Source organism: Lonchura striata, chromosome 17 (assembly GCF_050655825.1).
Source record: "Lonchura striata isolate lonStrDom1 chromosome 17, ASM5065582v1, whole genome shotgun sequence".
Lineage (NCBI taxonomy): Eukaryota > Metazoa > Chordata > Aves > Passeriformes > Estrildidae > Lonchura > Lonchura striata.
This window is the reverse complement of record NC_140719.1, coordinates 13,703,733-13,727,353: the sequence shown is the minus strand read 5'-3', so window position 1 is coordinate 13,727,353 and position 23,621 is coordinate 13,703,733. Positions and strand designations below refer to the sequence as shown.

The following is a 23,621-nucleotide window of genomic DNA, read 5'->3' as shown; positions in this document are numbered from 1 at the left end:
AGGGCACGACTCCTGGATCCATGGCTGTCTCCTTGTCCCTCTGGCTCAGGCAGGGGACACGGACCCTGCCCTTTGGCATTGAGGAGCAGCTGCCTGGAGAGCCCCAGCTCCTCCCAGCCCTTGCTTCCATCAGCTGCTCAAAGTGCAGCAGCAGCTGGTCCTGGTGGGAGGTGATTGTGCAGTGGCACAACTCCCTGTGAGAGGCTTTGGTGGCACAGCTGGCACACCCATCCTCACCCTGGGCAAAGGTGGGGTTTGGGTCATGGTTTAAAAGTCAATTTAAAATTGCTTAAAGCATCCCAGGGGAGATAACCAGAACTATAAAAAGACAGAAATCAAAATTACCGGTTTGATCCAAAATGTATTGCACCACAAATTTCATAGTGTTTCATCATACAGTCCATATTTACAGCACAGAAGGAAAGAAATCCAATGGTGATAGAAAGGATTATGTATAACCACTGTTCTGAGAAAGTGCATTAGCTTTTTAATACATGTATACACACCAGTCTTGCTCTGATACCTAACGAAAATTCAACACTTAAGAACTAGTTTACGGTAAGTTGATCCTTTTTGAGCTTTGGGATCTGAAACTGAAGTTGTTAGTGATTATATAACCTAAGATTTTACTTTGTCACTCCAATCCAGGCTGCCTGTCCTGCCTTCCTTACTGTTCAGCAGTAACCTTTGAAGCCAGGATCAGCATAAACCCAACAGTCATTCAGCAGGGAGCAGTGGGAGTGAGGGAGTCCTGATCCCTGGTCCCACAGAAACAGGGCAGAGCAAAAGGTCATTAGAAAGGAAAATATCTCAGAGAATAAAATCTTCCCACAACCAACAGGGTTATTCCACCCCACTGTATCTCAGTAGAGAAACAAATAATGTACTTTTTGATTGCCTATTTTCACAGTAGAGCAGGGCTGAACCCTCCCATGCTCTATCCTGTCTGCAAGTGCCATGAATCTGGTTACTAAAGACTGTTTGGACAAGCTTTAGTTGGTTTTCTTACCTTCAGCCAAATCCAACCTGGCTCTAACTGAGGAGCAGCACCTGTGCCCAGTAACAGCTCCTGGGAGTACCTTTGTCTGGGGTGGGGCTGGCTGGGAGACCAGCAGGGTCTGGATCAGCACATTCACCTCCTGCTGGATCTCCATTGGAGAAAGCTTGAATTATCCTGAATATATTTAACAGAAGTATGAACTTCCTTGTAAGAGAAGTCCCAGAACTGCAGCATGCTCACTGAATTCCATACATGTGTAGATTTTTGGAAATAGCTCCCAGTTTTCAGAAGTCAGACTTAGTGCTGCTTCCCATTTGGATCCAGATTTTGCAGTGGTGTTAATAAGTCTGGGCAAAATTGTGCTCCCAGGGAAGAAGTGCCACCTTGGTCCCCTCTCCTTACTGTATTAGGAAAACAAGCTGCTGGAACCACAACTTGTTCACTAAGAGTTGAATTTTGCCCTCAAAGCCCTCATGAGCAGCATTTCTTTTACCCTTATAGTCAGGACACAATTAACATATTCATAACAGCTTTTAAGCATCAGTATTTGAAGTACAGAAAACCACAACCAAAGAGGCAGATCCTGGTTATAAGTACTTGTTGCTAGCAGATTTCAAAGAAAAAAAAAAAATCAAAATGTTTAGTACCAGCATTCTCCACCCTTTGTAACTAGATTTTTATTTTTTTAAAATAAAAGGTATTTTTTAGTGTGGATTTACAATACCTGGAACTCAGCTTTAAAAATTTAAAATGGCTTCCTACCCCTTTTCCCACTGCTAACAACCCATGGAACAGGCTAACGGATTAGTTTTAAAGGCGACTGAGGATTAGGTACTATAATTAAGACCATTTTAAATATTATTTTTCTTTAAGAAAAGTAAAATCAGACAACTCTAAAGTTGTGCTCTCAAATTAAATAATCATCAACATGCAGCCTTGAGGGCTGCAGGCCAGGATAAATGCACCTTAAATTACACAGTGATATGAAAAAATGCCAACCATTAGTTAATGTCAGTATTAGAAGGCAAGGCAGAGTTCTTTTTTGGTTAAAGCTCCTGCTCCTGTCCTGTGAAAGGCTTTGCAAACCATCCCACTCTCAACACTGTTCTGCCAACACATTTTTCATTGCTGGCTTCCCACAGCCAGACAAGCAGCTTTGCTGTGCCCCGAGTCTCTGGAACAGCAGCTGGAATCACCATCCCACAGAGACTGGACTGGCAGCGAGGGCTCAGAACCCTGTGGGGCAGGAGCCCAGCAGTGATGAGCACAAGGAGCTGCTCCCATCACAGACACCGAGGAGGTCCCCGACTGCAGCCCAGAGCTGTTCCAGTCTGTAGTGAAAATGTCTCCTTGCACAGTATTCGTTTTGTAAACAGAGCCAGAAGTTCTTGTACAAAATACTGCAATGACAGTGATTAAGACACACCTGGAGCAGTGTGTTCAGCATTCTTTTCACAGAAAGAAGTGCCTGGATACTGCCTGCCACCTTCAGGTTCCCTTAAGGCCACAGAGTCCTTGGGCTGGAGATAGATGGCCGGATGCTGCCTTTGGGAGATGGCTTTGACCCAAACCAGGACATCTAGGACACAACAGCACAGCACACATCACACAGGGGTCACACTTCAGGTGTGAAAAAGAAGCCATATGGTACACAGCCATGTTCTCATCGTTTGAGGGAAGGACCTATTTATGAATCAGATTGCTGCAGACTCCAGACTGAAGTGGAGGCAGCTTCACACAACCAGATCTGGAAGGAGCAGCACCCACTTCCCATAGGTGAAAATGACTGAAGATTATACTTATATATATTCATTTAAAATAATTTCAGATTAGAACTCTACAGTCATTCAAACACGGTGCCTTTAGTCAATGCAGCATTCATGTTCCCTGAACCAGACAGTGAGCAAATCTCTTCATCTGCAGACTGAACATCCCATCTCCCTGGGTGGGCAGGGATGATGCAGGACCTGGAGCTAAGGCAGCACTCACTGTTGAACATTCCCTAACCACCACACAGCCAGGGCCAACAGATCTCAGCTAAGCCCATGGAAAGGACACAAAGATCTTGGTATCCGAGCCCAATGTCAAAAGGACAAACCCAGAATTAGGCTCCTGCTGTTAAACACTAACTGTTCGGGCAAGGAGCTTTCAGCTTCTCCCCACAGATCAAGTCCACTGGGCAAAGCTGTCCTCCAACTCCTCTGAGCACCAGAAAGCTGCTATTTCCCTCACCGAAAGGGACAATTCCTGGCACGCAGGCAGTCAGCTAAAGTTTTAATAATAAATCACACTTATTATTGTGGCTAACATTTGGGAAAAAGACACTTTTCCTAATCTCCCAGCATCTAGAAATTTTCATTGTCTCATTAGAGACTACATATGGCACAGAACCCTTACCTTGTACTCCAGAGTTTCTTTAAGCATGTTTTCTTCCTCTTGTGAAAAATTCAGTAACACAGACACAGCTTTAATGAGATGGAATGCCTGAAAGAAACCACAGAGCTGTGTTCCAAACACATTGCTGTCAGCTATTTTGTTTTATTGTCCCCACTGTACACTTTTTAATTGCAAAATTATGGAATTGGCATAAAGCATCCTTAGGAGTTGAGAGGTGGCAATTTCTAATGACAGATGTAGGAAGAGAAGTGGCAGCTTTACCTCAGATTCCCTGCAGGACATGAACTTCAGTACAACATGTTTAAGGTACTCGAAGTTTATCTCTCTTGAGTCATTCAAGTCAGAGTTGTTGGTGACAGTCACAGTAGCATTAGGCACTTCAGAATTTGCACGTAGCTCAGGTACCTCACTGTCAGGCCTTATTTTCTACAAAAAAAACCCAACCAGCAGAAGAAAAAGAGAAGCACATTGCAGATGCTGTTAGCTTGACACTGGGAGGGGTCTGGTTTCAGGATATTTAAAGAGGGCTGTACCCACAGGTGGGTACAAACTGAGCATCAACAGCCCCTCATCCTTCATGGGTCACAGCAGAGAAGTGTCTCCAGCTCTCCCTAAACTCAAGGACAGGAGGTGGTTGATGTCAGTGTTCTGTGTACATTACCCAAACCAGCATGGAAGTAGCTCCATGTGGAAACTATCCCTTGGTAATTTTCTCCTACCACTAACCTGCTTTGAGCCTTTCAAACGTGGGCTTTCTTCAGAATAATTTTCAACATCAGAACAAAAATAACAATTTTAAAACTTCTGTTAATTTTCTTTTAAATAGACTTTTTTTGTCTTGGAGAGATAAACTATTGCAGAGGGATGCAATAGGAGTTAGCAGTCAAGCTTTTGGAATAACAGTGCAAGTACCTGCCAGCAAGTGCCACCTGAAGAGATTGAAAACACACAACCCTTACCAGCTCTTTCTGGAGAGTTTTCTTGAGTTCTGTCATTCTTTGCTGAAGTTGCTTTATCACCTGTAAGCACAGCAAAGGAGAGTTTAACACAGTATTCATTGTCAGGACCTGCAGGTATCTGGAAAAACCCATGACAGACGAGCACTGAATGAAATAATAATTAACCAACACTGCCAGCTGTGAAGAAGCAACCTGAAAGCCTTGCCTTGCCAGCTGCACACAGCAGCAGGCATGTGACAGGACACTTGGGCTTTCATGTGACAGCGCCATGGAACGGAACCGAATGCACTCAGAAGGGCTCTGCAGGAAAGCTGTAAATAGCATCATTTGGTGCATCTTTCTACCAAAATAGATCAGGATTCATGCAGCTCTTGCTGCAGCTTTTATTCATGGTTGGTGGATACTTGTGCAATCCAGAGAAAAGCAGTTACTCACAGCATACTGGATTCAAATGGAAGAGGCCTGTCCTTTTAACGCTGCAGCATGGGCAGCCCCAATTACTTGGCTTCCTAATTAAAAGGGGAAAGACTACCAGCTGTTTCTGTTCACCTTGTTTTTCTCAGCAATTTGCTGTTCCAGCTCTCTATTATCTTTCTGAAGTTGAACAACATCTGCAGCTGCCACCTCTCCATTCTGCTCCACCACAGAGTTTTCTGGAGAAGGCAAATGTTCATTGTTCAAGGCCCTCGTTGATTCCTCCAGTTCCAAAACCTATAAAAATAAACATTGGAGAGATATCATGACATTTACAGCCCAAGAACACTCCCCAGGGAGAAAACCAGACTTCTTTTTGGTTGTCCAGGCAGGACAGAACTGGAGGGCTCCTGCACACCTCCCTCTTTTCCCAGGAAGTCTGAGAGAATGGATTTGCAACTGCACTCACATTTTTCTCATTCTCTCTGGCCAACAGGCACTCCTGTACCTGCAGCTTCAGCTCATCAATTTCTTTTCTTGCTGTTTCCTCTATCTCCACTGCTTGGCTCTGACGTGCTTCTATGTCCATCTGTAACTGATGCACCTGCAGCAAGACAGCTTCATGGTCTGGGAAAGGAGAGACCTGCTTAGTATCAGTGTTGCACACCAGATGGGAATTTCTAATCCATTTGGTCTGTCATGATGACAGAAAGCCAGGGGAGAGACAGAAAGACAGAAGAGAGACTGTCCAATTGTTAGTGAACAATAAGCCATTTTGAAAATGCTAAATGATTAAATATGGAAGAGAAATCTAGAAAAATCTAGAGACTCTACTTAAAAGTTGTCTGGGATATAGTAGACTCATTTGGTCTAACCTTGACTGAGTTGGTTCAGTTCTTCCTTCTGTTTTAGCAGCAGATCACATTTTTCATCAATCAGGTGGTCCTTCTCCTTTATTAGGGTATTCAGATGTGAAACCTTCAAAGGAGAAAAACAATGAACAGAAGTCATTAAAGATATAAAACAGGAAGAGGGTGTTGAAAGATCCAACATCCTTCAGAATCTCAGCAGGCATCACCTCCACAATGCTGCCCTCAGTAACAAGCACTGAAGTTATTACTGGAAGAGCTAAACCCCACTTGGCTTCTGTGCCACCATCAGATTGTCATAGCCAGCATGTGGCAGCTGCAAAAGCTCCTGAGCAAAGCAGGAGATGGCCTTAAACCTCTTCTACACAGATCTGCCCAGCAAGCACAGATCTACAGCAGTCCCAGAAGAATAAAGAAACCAAAAGATGGGACTAACTCCAGTCAAACTTGCTCAGTTGACAGTTCCTACTTTAAGCAAACACAAGCTCACATTACCCACTATTTTTTATACAGGAAGAGCAAATCAAGACTACCTAGAATTGACAATTGGTACTGGATACAAGCTCCTCCCTATGAGGAAATGTACAATTTTACAACTGCTCTGCTCCAGAGGAACCCAGTGACAAGCACCGAAAGGAACTAAGCAGAACAAACAGGTTTCTTCCAAAGAAGCAGCCAGACTGCAGGGCTCTGAAACACTCTCAGGTTCACTGAGGCAACCACTGCTCTCTCACATGCTGTGGATATGACTCTGACCAAGGGTCTTGAATGTTAGGATAAACAAATCCAAACCTAGTCTGCTCTTTGAAAGGTTGGGACGTCTCAAATACATTTTCAAACAGTCATTATTAACCAACCTGCTGTTGTAATTCCTCTCTCTGTTTCCGTGTTTCTTCCAATGCTTTGGCAATTTCCACACTGACAGTTTCTCTGCTGCTCATCTCATTCTGTAAACCAGAAGTAATTGAGAGGTTATGTGAGAGAACTAAACCAAATCAGTCTCTCATCTTTAACCCCAAATCTATTGGGACTACAATTATGAGTGTTCTGACACACTACAATTTCCAAATCAGTTAGGTTTGTTTTACTGACTGCTGCTCTCTGCATATGCAAGAGTAACACAAAACTGATGTAAGAACCCAAACAGACCCAATGCTTACAAGATCTTTTAGCCTGAAGTCTCTATTACAAGGAAGTAGCTCTTGCTACAACAAATTGTGAATCCAGGAATAGCTATGAAAAAAATTTCAACCATCTAAAATCACAGTCAAAATTGGATAAACTGTAAACACCCAACTAATTTAATTTTACACTGTTTGGTTTGGAGTGGAATCTGATATTGAACCATTCTGTATTCACCACTGCTAACAGGATTTCCAAGCTCCTCACATCCCTGACAATATGGGAATATATTATTTCTGCCAGATTTAGACATTTTGGGTCAGAAAAGCATCAGCCCTTTGTAATGCTTCTCAAACACATTTCTGCTGAGTACCAGAGATGATTTACAGTTCCAAGTACCTGCAACTGAACCTAACAGGTCTCCAAGCATTGAATGTAACCCACTGTGCTGTTTGCTGTTCCTCAGCCTCAGCTCTGTCCCAAGACAATGCCAGTACCCTATCCAGCCCTTACCTTCAGCCTGTTCAGCTCAGACTCTTGTTGTTTTAATGAACTCTCATACCCTTCTTTGCTTCCCTTGAGGTTTTCATTTTCCTTTTCCAATTGGCTCTGTATAATAAAGTGTATAAATACACAGTACGATTATTCTAACGCTTTGTTTAAACAATTAAACACATCTAATGCTTTGCTCATATTTAGTGCCTCAAAGTATGATATCTTCTATTACAATGCCAGGAGCACTGAATAAGAACGTTAAGACAACTCTACAAGCTGTGTTAAAATCATTGTGTGAAAACTCTCACAACCCACCAGTTTCTGTACTTACAATCCTGTGCTGAGTTGTTGCTTTATCCAATTCCCAAGCTTTTTCAAGAGCAGCAATCTGAGACTCCAGCCCAGTAACTTTCTGATCATACTCCTGTTTTTCACTTAAAATCTGTTGCTGCAGTTGTTTTCTTTCATTTTCTAGATCAGCTTGCTTAAGAGAAATAAAGAAAACCACATCAATGGAATGGTATTTTGACATCATTCTGACAAAGATCAGACACCATTCCATGAGACACTCTCAAACTGACAACATTATTCCTTTGGCAGCAGTGTCATGTACTCACAGAGCAGAGTTCAGGAGACAAACAGCAAGAAAACAAACACTTGAATAACAAAACAGAGAAGTGATTGTCTCTGGGGATGCTGAAGACTGATCTGTTACTGGTCAGTGAAACATGCAGGATACTCACCAGCTTCTGGAGCTTCAGATCCTGGTCAGCAGCTGCTTCTTGGCTCTTTTTCAATGTTTCTGTTGCAATCCGTAGTTTCTCTTCCAGTTCTTTATTCTAAAATTACACCATTAATTAAATTCCTTATCCACTGGCATCTATGCTATTAAAAAAGTTTGCATAATACAGAGTGGCCCAGGAGGGGAAGGTAAACATTAAATCCCTGAAACCACAGAGATGGAGAAGCTGCTATTTCACACATGTGGTTTCAGATATTCTTCTGCCCCAGCAGTGGAGGGCATAGAGGATGAAAAGAGGGGGAATCTGTGGTGAAATGAAAAGCTGCTCACCTGTGTTTCCAACCTGTTCAGAGCCTCTCCGTGCTGTGTCCTGTCTGTCAGGACCTGCTGCCTGCTCTCCTCCAGCCTCTGCTCAAGAGCAGCTTTCTGAAGATTACATTGAGGTGAAGAACATGAGCAAGGATGGACAAAGACATAAGTCAGGAGAGTAATAAAAATTTTCCTTTTTATTTCATTTATAAGGTCAAACTAAAATGGGACAGAATGTTTTAATATCTCTAGGTAACTTTAAACTGCCTTGAGTTTACCAAGCCAAGTCCTTTTGTCACAGCAACATCGAGGTAACGTGAGTGTAGGCACCCTGACCAGGGAAAAGCAAACATCCCCTTGTCTTCCCAGGACCCAGCTGGGGAAACATTGCTCCAGGCTGATTCTGAGCAGGAGCATCAGCGCTTGAGAAAGAGATCAAGGAGCAATGAGGAAAAAAAGGGATTAAGCACAGCTAAGTTTCTGTTTCCAGCTGTTGTTTAGCACTTCTGAGGCTGAGGTTTTGAGCATACAACATTCTGTTTGCACATCTATGTGCAAATAGTTCCCCTCCCTGCCCCACTGCCTTGTCAAAGAACAAGGAAAAGCATTCACTGTTCTTTTGAGGATTAATTAGAAAAGCTCCCAAATTTTGCCACCTCCTGTGGAGGTAGAAAGCTGCTCTCTTCCTTCTAAGCAGTCAGATGCAGTGCCCAGACAGACAATGCAGAAAGGCCAGCACAGACATCTGTGCAGAGCCTACACAAACAGGCTCAGTGCAGCCACCCACATGTTCTGCCCAGCACAGACAGTGTGCCAAAACACACTGACAGGACAAATGTGGCTGTGTGACATCAGCAGCTTTCTTTCAATGGGTGAGAGGAAATGTATGACCTAAAAAACCCAAAACAAACAACTCACTAATATTGTACTTCTAAGAAGCCTTTAACTGTGTAATTACCTCTTTGAGCAGCTCCTGCACATGTTCATCTCCTGAGAGATTTCTTTCTAGCTTTTTTTCCAGGGAAGACACCTTTTCCTGCAGCTGTTCAGTAAGTTTATCTCTCTCAGCAAGTTCAAAAGTCATCTGTGAGAATAAGAAATCACAGAATCTTTTTTGTAATTAAGCTTTCAGCTGAACTGTTGTGGTTTGACTTTTGAAAATGCTAACAGAAAGGAAAGTTCTATTTGAAAAGACAATATGATCCTAGAACACTTTCTGGGCACCAAACCTCCAACTACACAAAGGTGTACATTACCCAGATGTGCACCTTTACACCACCAACAGCACATGCATCTGAAAGCACCTCACCTTTTGCTTCTGCTGCTCATATTCCACCTTCAGAGATTCATGCTCCACTTGTAACATTTCCAGTCTCTTCTCACAACCAGAACCAGCCACTCGAGACTAAACATTTTGAGAAATTACTTACTTTGAAACTTAAATTTCCAGCACCACATAACTGATATCTAATCTAACTTCTGCAGACATGCAGCTCTTTGAATTAAATCTCACTTGGCTCAAACTTACATTTTGCAAGTCTACAGAAAGCTGCTGAATGACAGTTTGTAGCTCCTGTTCTCTTAACTCCAGAGCAGTGATCTTATTTTCTGCATTTGTCTCAGCTGTCATTAGTTCATCTCTTCACAGAAAGAGAATAAAAACAAGTGACATACCATTCCAGAAAAATAATCTTTAGTAGGCAATTCTGCTACTTATTCAAATGGACATTAATAAAATTTTCTTGCCCTAAAACCAGCCACCATCATAAATCACTGGTTGATTATACATTTTCAAAAAAAAGTAAGAGTTAAGCATTCAAACCACGAAAAAAGGAAATAATTTACAAAAAAAGTAAATGGTTTGGCATTTACATCCCCACGGCCATAGCAGAGGCAAAAATTCAGTCAACTCACTACATACATAAACTCTTCCAAAGAGACAGAAGTGAGAACAAGGTAAAAACACAGGGAAAAAACACCCACTGCCTGTGTGAAAGCCCCAGCTGCTTACCTCCGAGCCTGCAGCTCCAGCAGCTGCTGCTGCAGGCCCTGGAGGTCCCTCCTCAGGCCCCAGGACTCGCCCCTTGCCTCCTGCAGCTCCGCTCTGGCCCGGCTCAGCTCCTGGGCGCGCGCCTCCAGCTCCTGCTCTGCCCTGCTCAGAGATTCTTCCTTCTTCAAAAGCTGCATATGGAAGGATTATCTTTGGCATTACAGACAACCAGTAACACTGATAAACCTTTCCACTGAAACCTGCCTGTTTCACTAATTTGTGGTCTGAATTAAGTGAGATAATAAACTACGTAATATTGTGTTCAGTACCTACTGAGCACAATATTACATAGTGTATTGGTGTTAGTTTTGGTTGGTGTCAAAATCCTGTTAGGATAAAGGCTCAAAAAATGAATGCTGGGCTACCACTAACTTAATATCCTAGTAAAAACTTTAGGAAACAAAAAGTTTAAAATATTCTTACCATGTGTTTAACTTTGGCCATTTCCTGCTGCTGAAAGCCCTCCAGTTCATCGATTTCATCTCGTTTTTGGAAAAGGTTCAAACTCTGCTCCCTCATTTCTTGTAATTCTGTTTGAAGCATTTTCTTTTCCTGATAAATGAACAGAACCAAAGGATATCAAAGGATCTCTGTATGCTTATGTCAAGTTAATGGGAGTACAGGTAAACTGTCTGGGAAAGAAATCTTGTCTTGTAGCTGTATAGCTCCTGATGGTGGTCCATACAGAACTAGAAATCCTTTCAGATTCATGTGACAGTGAAAATTACCAAACTTCAAAAAAAGATAAAAAGAAATCTGAATTCATTGTAATGCCACCAATGACCATCTAAGCTGAACTCTTAAAAATGGACAATGTTCCACCTTACAGAAGGACAATTTTCCCATCACAACCCATTGTTCTTTACTTCCCCACTGAAAAATAAAACGAGAAAGACCTCCCCGAGCATTTGAGCTGGTAACAAAAAGCAAATGATTGGCCTCTCCCACTGAACACAGACCAAATAATAAAAAGGGCTGAACAGAACTGAGTTCTGATAGAGTTGGAAGTGTGCAGGATGGTGTTTGCAAATACACACAGAGACACACTACACCCCCTGAGAAAAACATCCAAGGTTACCTTTTCAACTTGACCAAGTTTTTCCATCCACTCCTGAACAAGAAAGAAAGGAGAAAAATAGATATCAAAATCCATCTGCAGACTTGCAAGGACTGCAATTATAGTTAAAAAAAAAAAAAAAAGAAAAGAAAAGAAGAATTTGTACTGTTAGCAGATACTAAGGTTTGGTAATGATTAAAAAAATAATCAGCAGCAGTACAGTAACAGCCAGTGCTTGAATAGATAAAGGCTGAGGAATCATTCATGTTACCCAAATACATAAGATTCATGCAAGTAAAATAAATGTGACAACAGGCCTACTGCCATTGGATCTTACCCAAGCACAAGCTTAACCTTTCATTAGGAATTTTTGTGGGCCCTTGTTAAAACCAGTCGGAACAGTCTGAGCAGTGACAAGTCCTGCACCATTCCTGGCACTGAGCTCAGCATTCCCTCCTTCCCTCAGCACTGGCACGCTCACACACAGGGCTGAACAATTATTTTAATTAATAGCAACACCTGCTTAAAACATCAGGGTCATGAGAGTCTAAAGCCCTGCTCAAGTTCTCTTACCTTGTCCTTTTTTTCCAAGGCCAAAGCCATTCCTTCAGCCATCTTGGCTCGACTAGCCTGATGAGCTTCATTCTGCTCCTGAAACTTCCTCATGGAGGCTATCAACAGAGAACCACCAGTTATATTAAAATCTCATATTTTAAATTTTTTTATCACTTTCCTGTAAGTTATTTGTAACATTAAAGAACTTCTTCTGCAAGTAATTAGCCCCATCTTGACTATAGCACTAGCGCTGTGCTACTCCTTCCCTCACACTGCTTGCAGGCTGGCAAAGAGCCAAAGCTAACAGCAGACAGGAATACTGCTCCTTGCTGGATTAGAACAAAGCTGCAGGTTTCCAAAAGGTCTTTCCTGCATGCTAGTCCCAAATTTGGCAGGAGGAGTATAATAACAACTTCATTCAACACACTGCTGCTGCTTTTTATGCTGTAAATAAGGTAACAACTCGTGTTCTAACTGTTCACACTACAGAGGTGCACAGTTTGCATGGAAATCATTAGCACACCTGTACATCAAACCTTTTTCCTTCCAACCACAGCAATTTTCAACTTAACGGAACAAAAAGGAAAAAAAAGAAAAATACGTACAATCCTGATGCTTTTCTAATGCATTTTCAAGCTTCTCTTTTATCTTCTGCAGATTTCGGATCTGATCAGCATAATCTTGTGTGAGGAGGGAGAAGAACAGACCAAGAATGGACAGACATTGGGGAAGGACATTTTTAGGGTAACAAAAAATAAAGAAGAAAAAGAAAGGGGAAAAAAAAAAGAGGATGAGTGGCAAATGACAATGATTTTCTCAATCAGAAAATCATTCCTGCTGTGGTTGGGTGACCACAACAATGAACACAAGCAAATAGTTCTGTACTGTCCACAGGGTTGGCACAAACAGAAGGGCTGTCCCAGGGTGTCAGTCACACAGACAAGAGTAGAACCAGAGAATGAACAACTGTCCCTCCCTTTTTACTTCATCCCAGAACAGCGATGCATTTCACTCTGTTCAGGAAAGTTGTCTGGCACTGGGGGGTGCAAGGAAGGGTTAATTCATGGCCAATGCATCCACCTGCTCGTTGCTGCAGTCCCACAGCACTGCCCTCACTCAGAACTGACACAGGAGGGAATAAAAAACGGAAGAGAGTATACACACACCCAGGGAAGTTCCTGAACAATGGAAAAGAGGATTTACTCACTGACTGGTTGCTTACATGAGACTCCCGACACCCAGAGCCTCCCTCTCTTGCGTTATGCCCCAGCCAGCACTTTTAAGTTTACATTGTGCAAGCAGATGAGCACTTGGGCCTTTCAAATTCAATGTGAAATAATTTTTGAAGCCTGTATTTTCTTGAACTGAACAGAAGCCCGATAAGTCTCCAGAATAAATCAAAATAATCATTATCTGCCTGTAACCTTTCCTAATTTTCCGAGGCCTCCCATGAGTTTTGGGAAGCAGCAGTGTAATACAGTTCAGCCCAGCCTCTGGTCCCCTCCCCATAACAGGGATGGCGAGCAGTGCCAGCCTTCCCTAGAGCTTTACAGAACAAGGAATTAGAAATAAAAAAGCCTCAGGACTGTTTTATGTTGAATTCTTTGTTTCTACTTTGTTTCCAAGCCCACTTCTTTAAGGATGACTGTGTTACTGTCAACATCAGAAAGCTCAGGCCCTATGAGAAACAAACCTTTGCACACAAGTGGGGACAGACGCTGTTGAAACATGGGACAGAAAGCTATCCCAGCTGTTCCAAGGAATCACATAAACGTATTGTTGAAATCAGCAAAGATCTAGTTGCCTTCATAAAAAATTAATGATACTGGATATTCCCTTGCTGTCAATCAACAGGGCTGCTACAAAACAATTTTTTCAAAAGACCCTAACCCCATGTGTTTTTTATTAATTAAACTATGTAAATTCAAAGGAAAGCATTTCCTAAAGTAACAAGTTTTGTATGCATCAGGGCACTTACCAGATAGCTTCACCTCCAGTTTTCTTATTTGTTCATTTCTTCTGAACAACTGGGACGAAAGATCCTCTCTGGAGCTGCTTCCATCAGAAGCCTTGGGAGAAAAGCAACACTCTAGCTTACAAAATTTAGAAAAAGTGATCCCTCCACACATTAAGTCTGGGATAATAACCAATCTCCTGCCTAGGAATAGCACTTGTTTTTCCCATAGAGGAGAAAATTGTACTAGCACAGCAGAATGTGTAAAAATGCTGAAAGAGAAAACCAGCAAGTGCCAGGCTGCCTGCTCCCCAAACTGTCACTGAGGAGATGGGGCCATGGAATCACTGAGGGGGAGGAAATAAGCACAGCACAAGCACCAGGAAAGGTCAAGGAGGGAGCAGTAATGCTTTTCAGGTGGGATAAACTCACTGAAGCCCTGATGCAGCAATCTGTCCACACAAAATGCACTGCATAACTGACTGATGAGTCCTCTGGTGGGTTTTGCTCCATAACAGTCAATAGCAAGAGCAGTTAAATGAATATTGATAAAACAACTAACTCTTGGAGGTTTTCTGAAAACCACTCAAATTCATTATTTGTTTTGCCATTTCATTATTTTGTTTTGCCAATTCATTGTTTGTTTTCTGTTTACAAACTTGCAAGACAGCAAACAGAATTTCTACATGAGAATTTCCTAAGTGCTAAAGAAAATAGCCTCAGAAGAACACAAGACTAATATAGTTTCACTATAACATGTATTTAAACATTAGAAGCTCCAACTTCCTGTTTAACAAAACAGAAGTTTCAGCTGAGCTTCAAAAAAAATAATTTAAAGCTCAACTGTGTAAATAACGTCTTCATTCTGCAGACACCGAACAGAGACTTGCTGCTGGCTCTGCAGTGGGGTGACACTGCCCTAATCCAGGCTTTCAGAAATGTGACAGCCATGCAGGGCAGAGGTGCCAGAGCATTCCAGGGTTTCATTTAACCCATACACTCCTGAACTGTACCACTTGTTTAAAGAATGCTTTATAAGGAAAGACAGGAACTACGATAGCTTTGAGCACAACACTGCAGACGTTTTCAGCAGAGCAATGTCTCAGGTAGGAAGAGTACCAGGAAGCCAAGAGGTAAAATGACAACTGCCCAGCATCTAGCTGGCTTTTCTAATGACAGAGAAGCTGTGGCTGTCCCATCCCTGGAAGTGTTCCAGGCCAGGTGGGACAGGACTCACAGCACCTGGTCTAGCGGAAGGTGTCCCTGTCCATGGAGGGGGTGGATGAGCTTAAAGATCACCTCCAACCCAAACCATTCCAGAATTCTATGATTCAGTAATTAATTTACTAAAACATACCTTACACATAATTACAGCTTTATTCAAAGTTTTCAATGTTTTACACCGAAACAGCTTTGTGACTCACGTTTACATGCGAATGGAAGCCTCTCGGCAACTACTACGTTTAACAAACGTTTTCTCTTCAATATTTAATTTCACTCAAGTTAATTACACATTTATGCATTGAGAGATACACTTACAAAGACACCACAGCACCTTTTCAAATCACACACTAGACTTAAAATGGTTGTCTGCAAAACGGTAATAAAAACACTGCCAGAGAAATGAGATTTCAAGGTGTAACTCACGAAGTCGTCTCCAGAGTCTGCTCCTACAGACGTGATCGATTCCTTACTGACAGACCTGGGGATGCGGGCGGTTCCTGCGGGCCTGGGAGCCACCGCTGCCTCCTCTGCGATCTTCTTCTTCAGCTTGGCAAACATTTTACTGCTCTACAGCCCCCAAATAGCCAGGTCCTTTTGGAAAGCCCAACGTTTAACACGCTGACGCTCTCGTCTAAAGCTCCCAAACGCCGAGCTGAATTCCGAGCCTCATCCACAGCTTCACTGCATTCCCAGTGCCACTGAAGCCTCAAGGCCTGGCAGTGCCTGCAAATCAAACAGAGGGGGTTCCACACTAAAAACTCCCACCGGCACGGATCATTTAAAGGTAACAGAAAACCTTTTAACATCGCATCTGTTACAGGCGTCAGAAAATCGCGTCTCCCGGAGCAGAATCCGTTGGAGTCCCAAACCAACGGCCCCGAACGGCGGCGGGGCCGGGGCCGGGGCCGGGGCCGGGGCCGGGGCCGGCCGGGCCCCTCAGCGCGGCGCCCACCCGCCGGCGAGGGCGGCCGGCCCGGCCCGGCCCGCGGGGCTGCTCCGCTCCGAGGCACCGAGGGGCTGCCCCCGCCTCCCCCGCTCCTCCGGCCCCTCGCTCCTCACCGCCCATGCCCGGCCGGGCCTCGCCGGTCCCGCCGCCGCTTCCCCGGACTCCGCCGACCCGGAAGCGCCGCGCGGGGCGGAAGCGCCGCGGGCCCGCTCCGCCCCCGACCCGGCTCTGCGTCCAGCCGGGCCCCGCCACCGCGGCCCCGCTCCGCCCTCAGCGCCGCTCCGCCCGACCCAGCTCCGCCCTCAGCGCCGCTCCGCCCTCAGAGCCGCTCCGCCCTCAGCGCCGCTCCGCCCCGACCCAGCTCCGCCCTCAGCGCCGCTCCGCCCTCAGCGCCGCTCCGCCCGACCCAGCTCCGCCCTCAGCGCCGCTCCGCCCTCAGCGCCGCTCCGCCCCGACCCAGCTCCGCCCTCAGCGCCGCTCCGCCCTCAGCGCCGCTCCGCCCTCAGCGCCGCTCCGCCCCGACCCAGCTCCGCCCTCAGCGCCGCTCCGCCCTCAGCGCCGCTCCGCCCCGACCCAGCTCCGCCTCGCCCCCGCTCCGCCCTCGGACGGAGCTCCTCCCTCACCACCGCTCCGTCCCCGACCCTCCCGCTCCGCTCCCGGTGCCGCTGGTCCCTCAGCCCCGCTCCTCCCGCTCCTCCGCCCGCAGTCCCAGCCCGCCGCGGAGCAGCGCCTCGGTGCGAGCGTTTAGCACAGTTTATTGACAGCACAGTCCGCCGGCGGGGCCGGGGGCGGCCGGACAGGGACACGAACGGCTCGGACACGGCACAACCGCGAACACCGGGCGGGAGCCCCGGCGCGGCGCGGACAAAAGCGAACGCAAATCTGCTCCAGAGTCTCTGGCAGGGCTGGAAGGGCGGTCGGTGGTGCCCGGTCCATCGTGGCTCCGCTGCTCCCCGCAGTGCCCGGCAGTAACACAAACGCGCTTCTTCCCTCCCCGAACGACGGCAGAGTCGCTTCTGGCATCACACTGCTTTGGCGATTACAGATCCCTTGCAAAAAAAAGTCCATTTGCTCCAAAAAAAGTTTATTTATATATCTCTATATATTTTAAGGAAAATATCCGTTTTTACCAAAATACGATATACAGGCACACAGCTGTAAAATAACTTTAAACCAATTCACTATAAAATTACTTTTGGTAATAAATAATTTGATTCTCAGAGAGGCAAAACGCTCCCTGTACCTCCGCAGCTGGGCTGCCCGAGGCACGGTCCCTCTGCATTCCCAGAACGCTCCCACCTGCGCTCCCCTCATCCTTCTCGCTGGGCCTGGCCCAGGGCAGAAGCAACTTGTGCTTTTCAGCCTGCACGAGGCAGAATCCTGCTCCCAACAATCCGGTTCAATGGCAGAGCGATAATCAACACGTGCCAAAAGCGAGCTGTGCAGTCAAGGGGGCAGATGCTCCCAGCAGGGTTTATTCTGCAAGGAGCGGCTGGTGAGATCTGTTCTGCTCTGGGGCTCCTGCAGGCCAGCAAGCTGTGCTGGGGTCTGCTCCCAACGGGAATCAAACCAGGAACAAAACATCTGTGCGTGCCTCTGGGCAGAATTCAGTCCTGAACCCCAAGAAGTGTCAGATTCAGAAATCCTGAACTAACTCTCCTCAGTCTTGGCAATGTTTTAGAAGGGAAAACAAAAAGTGGCTGTCACTCCTAAATCTGAAGCAGTTATGTGTGTCCTCTGCTCTACTCAGCAGATCTCTATTGATCTTCAAAGCACCTGAATACAATTGGTCACAGAACAGTATTGCTCTAAAAGTCTGGTGTTACAAATATCAGAGAGCCCCTCAGGAGCGTATCATCTGCTCTGGAGAGTTTACCGTGGCTGCTGTGTCCAGACCTTACGAGGCACACAGAGCAGTTTTCAGCTCTCTGTGTTAAATTTTGTTCCCTTGTTCCTCAGCCCCAGGAGCAGCCACAGCACCAGAGCAGCTCCCAGCACCACCAGCACTGCGCCAGGCTCGGCCGCTGCTGCACCACTGAGCTGCACTCGGACACTTACTGAGGAATCTAACACATGTAAAGCTTTTACAAAAGAAACCTCCAGACAAAACAGTTGTTCAGACAGATTCCAAGATTTTTAGCGTTGGGAAGAGCAGACTTGCAGCACAGCATGGTTACAGGACACGGGAGGCAGTGAGGCAGGGGAGGTGCTTCCTAACTCATGCCAGGGCTGGGCTATGGAACAGCCCTTCCATCCCATCCTTAGGGGAGAAGCCTGACCAGAGCTACTCAGATTGTAGCTTTTGAGTGTGATTAATTGAAGCCAGATTTCCTGTTGCCCCCATCTATTTCCTATGATCCTTTAAAGACATCTCTGCACATCTCCCTGGGGAACAGTCTTGAGGAGTTTAGTCAGTCATGACTTGACAGACAGTATTTTGATGAACCACTCAAAGAAAGGTCCCGAAACTTCTCAAGAAAGCACTCCAGGAAGCAATTCCTGTTTGCGCAGCTCATGGAAGTTAGTGCTCCATTTAGCTGGTGCACAAAGCAAAACGACACATCACATCCCAAGAGGAATTAAAATCCAGAGCATTAAAGACTCATAACCCTGCATTGCCCTATCATTGTTATTTTGAGAAGTCAAAGGGGGAAAAAAGGCAACAGCAGTAACTTCGGCGAGATGTTCCAAAGCCAATTTGAGCAGGGACACAAACCTACTGTGGGAGCAGGATTCATCTGAGCACACCACATGCAGGGAGTAGGGAGCCAGGCAGGAGCAGTCCTGTAAGGACACAGCTGGTCCAGTTCACCTTGTCCTCTCAAATGTTTTACATGCAGAATTTACCCCTTTAATTTGGCATTGCCTGGTGCTGGCAAGTCTTCTCCGCTAATATAAGCAATAAAGATACATGGAGAAAGGGAGGGCGAGACAAGAGGGAAGGCATCAGGCCTGAGAAGAAAAGGATTTGTTCTCTTCTCACTTAAAAATGGTTCAGTCTTTGCTTCGCTTCCACACTGAGGACTGTGAGATACAGAAACCAGATTTTCTTCAGTACACACAAGCATACACCGAGAGGTACCTACGACCATAGCACAGAGCACAAAGTAGCACAAGTTTAGAATGACTTAGTTCAAACAAGACAAGCTTTTACTTGGAGGGGAAAATATCAACATTTTCATCTTGAAAGCAGTTCTTTGGGTGGGAAAGAAGGCGCTGGCTCAAAATCCAAGAGCAGACACTCGTCCTAGCTACAGCTAGAGCAGACAGAGGGTATGAGCCCTCTGCTTCCACAGTACAATTCCATACTCCTCTCAACACAACAGGAGTGAAATCTTTATCTTTGAACGTCCCAGCACTGGACCTTCTAACAAAGATCAGCGGGTAAGAAGAGAATTAGGAACCTCAAGAATTAATTTTTGACTAAGTTCAACTTCTGAACTAATTCTCAAGGCCTAAATTCTCCTCCTACATTCCAGCTTCTTTTTAAAAGTGCATTCTTCTCTGACGAGATCTACCTTGGCAAAAAGCAAACAGAACTTGTTCAAAGGGCTGCAAATGGTAGAAGCCTCTCAGGTCACAAGCAAGGACTCCCCACTTCAGCCTGGCTAAACAAGGGTGAGGAGCACCAAGGCTTTCCCAGTCCGTTCACAAGCAGTGTCCCAGAGGTTCACCAGCCCACACGAGTGGAATCATCATCATCATCATCATCATCATCATCATCATCATCATCATCATCATCATCATCACTCCTATGCTTGGAAACGGCATACTCTTCTTTTCCACAGAGATGGAACCAAAAAAGGAATAGCTTCATCAAAGCAACAGCTAAAGCAAAGCAAAAGCATTTGGCTGGAAGGCAGTGAGCTGGGGAAAATTAAATTCCCTGTTTCCATGCAAGCTGAACGCTGCTGGTAGAGGAACAGCAGGCAGGGCAACAGATAACCTGCCTCTCACTTGCTGCTGCATTAAAGGCTTCCTGCATCTTTAGCCTCCACATACAATCCCACGTTTTAGCAACTGGGGACCTCCTACCAGGCAGAAAGGCCAGGATCAGCTTCACAGTAAATACATGGATCTCATCACTGTAATACATACAGGGGTACCCATTCCCCTGGCTAACTGGGGGCTCCTGCACCTGGAATCAGTTATCAATTGCTTCAAGGTCCAAGGGTAAATCTCTGGAAACAGCAAATTACAGTGGCAGAAGAGCCATAACCTTTAGTACAACCACAAATGATCTGCAGCACCTTGTGGAATCCACCCAACGTGGCATATGTGTGTATATATAAATTTTGTATATAGACATTGTAGTGGTTCATTCTTTTTAATACATATACAGGTACCTATACATATATACATATTTACAATTTACACCAGCCAGTAGATGTATGTGTACTGCACATACACACACAAACGCCGAGCACACACATGCACACACACGAACACACACTCATCACAACAGACTCCACAGCCCGGGAAAGGAAGTCCTGCCAGAGTCCAAAGAGCAGCACCAAGGGGGGGTCTCAATGTACCAGCTTCACAACTGCTTAGGACAAACACAAGCATTCACAGGGTTTTGTACACTTGGGAAATAAAGAATGGATGGTGCAAGCTTCAGCCCAGCTACAAAGAACCTTCATGCAAACTCCCCAGCTACACTGCAGCTGTTCCTGCTGTCCCACACTGTGCTCCCTCAGCAGAATGGACCCACCAGTGCTGTTCTGGATGACCAGATCACACCCTGGGAGATGCTCTGCCCCCAGGACTGCCACGACACTGCAACAGTCACCACATTCTGCACTGTTTGCACCTAAGCACAGAAGCATGCCTGGGCTTAAACAAAAAGGACCTGTCCTCTCACTTCTTTTCTAGCAGCCCATGAACAGTGACAATTGGCTTTTTCATTAAATAAAGCATCTTCATTCCCTCATCCCTGCTCACCCTGCACTGCCAGGAGCTGCCAGAGCTCCTCTAGCCCTGCAGGGCAGGCAGTGCAGTCCCAAATGAGCCTGGCAGCCCTCCTCCAGCCAGCCCCCTGCCAAAGGCCCCTGTCCTCCTGCAGACACCCATCCACGCTGAGCCCCTGGGCTGGGGAGCCAGCGGTGCTGCCACAGCTACAGCCCCTGGCTGCTGTTCCAGGGCAGGACTGAGCCATGGGGCACATGCAGAACAAACATCCAGGGGGTTCTGGCAGCTCCCACACCAGCACCTCTCCCGGGGCACGGGGCTTGGCACAGCAGGATCACACACACCAGGGACAGGAGGGGTTTGGCACAGGACATCCTCTCAGCTCCTGTCAGGGAGTGGGCATGCTGCGGGAGCCACACATTCCATCCACACATGGAGAGCAGGGTAACACTGCTGGAAGTGCTGGAATTTCTAAAAGTACCTCAAACTGAACAATGCCCCCTCCTTCTGTGGCAAGAGACATGACAGGGAGAGGTGGGGGCTGACTGTCAGGGTCTGCAGTTTGCTCACCACTGACCTCCTGCCCAACCAGGTCCTTGGCCAGCAGAACACAGTTCACACAGAAAACTGCTGCATCAAACTTACAGGGAGCATTAAGTATCTTTACAAATTCCCTTCAAAACACTGCTCCAAATGCAACTTAATTGCCCACAGTTTTGTCTCCTCACTTGCCTAAGACTGAAAAAATATATTTGTTATGAAGGAATCTGTGTTATTGCTATTGTTGGTTTGTACTGTGTGGTTCCATCTTTACCATTTCAAATCCAAACTCTTTGGGGATAAAATATTGGGTTTTTTTCTGTTGATTTTTTCTTTCCAATTTCTTAAAATTGTATAAAAATAAAGACTTTCCACAAATGTGGGCTAAAGGTAACCAATAATACTTCTATGCTTAGGATCAGCTGTTGGAAATGTGGTTGATAGCCACAAGACCAGAAATAAACCTCTAGTGATTCTTTAGTTTAACATTTAAAAGACATGAAAACTTCTGCTTATAAAATTGACCCCATACAGAATGGAACAGCTCAACTAACAGCTGTTTATTATTACTTTTTAAAATAATGGTCCTAAATTTAAAAATAAAATCAAGTACTTCCTTTTATGATTTTCACATTATAAAACTGCACCATTCAAAATCTGTGGCCAGGGAATCCCCTTTGCAGTAAGACAGTTTCTTTTAATAGTCATCAAGTGTGTTTTCCAGGAAAACATTCCTAACATCCAGTATGGAAGCCAGCTCCAAAATGTGCTTTTGGAGGTGAGGGTTCTCCACCGTTTCATCTCTTGGCAGCTGAGGATAAGATTCGGGATAATTTCGAGTCTCCTGCTAGATGACAGTGAAAACAAAGAGAATCAGACACTCATTTCTCTCACACAAGAAGACTGCAAAAGGCCAATTTCATCCTAATCTATTCAGTATGGCACAGAGACAGAAAACATTCTAGAATTTTCCATTTTCTCTTTCCATTGATTCAGAGATGGTCACAGTGGCAATATAAATGCCTGTTCATCACAGATAGTTATTGGTGTGTTCACTGAGGCTTTGCAGAAAAAAACCCCAAAACATTAAAACAGACAAAAAATATTCACCTGTACTTACCTACTAGGCTGGAGTTCAGTTCTTGAAATTACAGACATGTAATCTCCAGTGGGAGATTCATCTCATCCTAAAACAAATATCTAAGACACTGGGGGCAAATCTCTTCCCACTAACACAGCCCTACTTCTTTTCCCTAGTATCAGAGCAGCCCAGGTAGCTGACTTAGGCTTGGAGAGCTGCTGGACATCTGCAGTTCCACAACTGAATACTGCACCTCTGAATGCTCCAGTCCCATTTTCCTCTGCAGCATTTAAAATGGAGCAGGCAGTTCATATGCCAACACTCACATAAAATGGTGTAGATCCAGAACAGACTTCTCTGCTGGCACAGCTTTAACCAACAGAGAGGCAAAATACCATCTTCCTATTTAGTGTATTCATTTACACTTCAAAGACCTTTCAAAACCCATTCACATGAACACATTCCAGAAATAATGACCCACTCCTCCCAGCTTCCTCTTATGTTCTTGTTCTATACCTTTTTGGTTTTGTAGAAATAATAATCTTAAGTTAAAAAGAGGAATTTTTCTAGCAGACAAGGCTGTCCAGAGTGACATAATTGAACTGGAGTGTGCCTGCTGTGTTACGTGCAGGATGAGGCTCCTGCAAGCCAAAGGCTCCGTGCCTTTGGAGAGACACAAAGGCAGAGCCTCGGTGCAAGCTGCAGGAACAGCATGTGAGCATCAGTCCCCTTTCTGAGGTCACCCTGGAGCCTCCCACCTGAGCAGGGCAGCTCTACAGCCCCTGGAGTCCCCACAAAGGCACAGACATCCCTGCATACCCGGAAGATTTTGTGCATCCTCATAGTAGCCGAACAGAAGATAAATCTTGTGAGAAGCAAGCGAAGAAATTCATCTCCAAAAAACTGAAGAAAGGACTGATCTGTACAGAAGGCAAAGAAAGCTGAGTTTAGAAAGGCTCAAACCACCCCGAAAGGCTGAGCTGGGCCTGGCCAGGC

The 23,621-nt window shown here is 45.2% G+C and overlaps 2 protein-coding genes across 18 annotated transcripts in view; both read right to left on the bottom strand.

The window, feature by feature from the left end:
* Positions 1-341: 341 nt before the first annotated feature.
* GOLGA1 (golgin A1) lies at positions 342-16,332 on the bottom strand. 6 transcript variants are annotated; one of them, XM_021543701.3, is made up of 23 exons: positions 16,207-16,332; positions 15,571-15,870; positions 13,948-14,038; positions 12,575-12,649; positions 11,988-12,085; positions 11,436-11,468; positions 10,781-10,909; positions 10,319-10,488; positions 9,836-9,947; positions 9,617-9,712; positions 9,266-9,391; positions 8,329-8,424; positions 8,000-8,095; positions 7,588-7,740; positions 7,275-7,370; positions 6,497-6,586; positions 5,646-5,748; positions 5,240-5,397; positions 4,906-5,067; positions 4,357-4,416; positions 3,659-3,823; positions 3,398-3,484; positions 342-2,579 (listed from the first exon to the last, which is right to left on the bottom strand). In XM_021543701.3, the coding sequence occupies exons 2-23, from the start codon at positions 15,703-15,705 to the stop codon at positions 2,499-2,501; spliced, it is 2,412 nt and encodes an 803-aa protein (XP_021399376.3). In that variant the 5' UTR covers positions 15,706-15,870; positions 16,207-16,332; the 3' UTR covers positions 342-2,498. The 6 variants fall into 6 exon arrangements, with proteins under 6 accessions (XP_021399376.3, XP_021399377.3, XP_085412528.1 ...); XM_021543702.3 differs by having other exon boundaries at positions 5,279-5,397; XM_085556402.1 differs by having other exon boundaries at positions 15,626-15,870.
* Positions 16,333-16,831: 499 nt separating this feature from the next.
* SCAI (suppressor of cancer cell invasion) overlaps positions 16,832-23,621 on the bottom strand; it is a 38,613-nt gene continuing 31,823 nt past the window's right edge. For 8 of the 12 annotated variants that reach the window (XM_085556382.1, XM_085556390.1, XM_085556392.1 and 5 more), the window contains one exon: positions 22,170-23,545. In XM_085556382.1, the coding sequence (XP_085412508.1) occupies positions 23,247-23,545 (299 nt within the window). In that variant the 3' untranslated portion in view covers positions 22,170-23,246. Of the gene's footprint in view, positions 23,546-23,621 lie in introns of all 12 variants that reach the window. The other 4 variants (XM_085556383.1, XM_085556384.1, XR_014949235.1 and 1 more) reach the window with 4 other exon arrangements.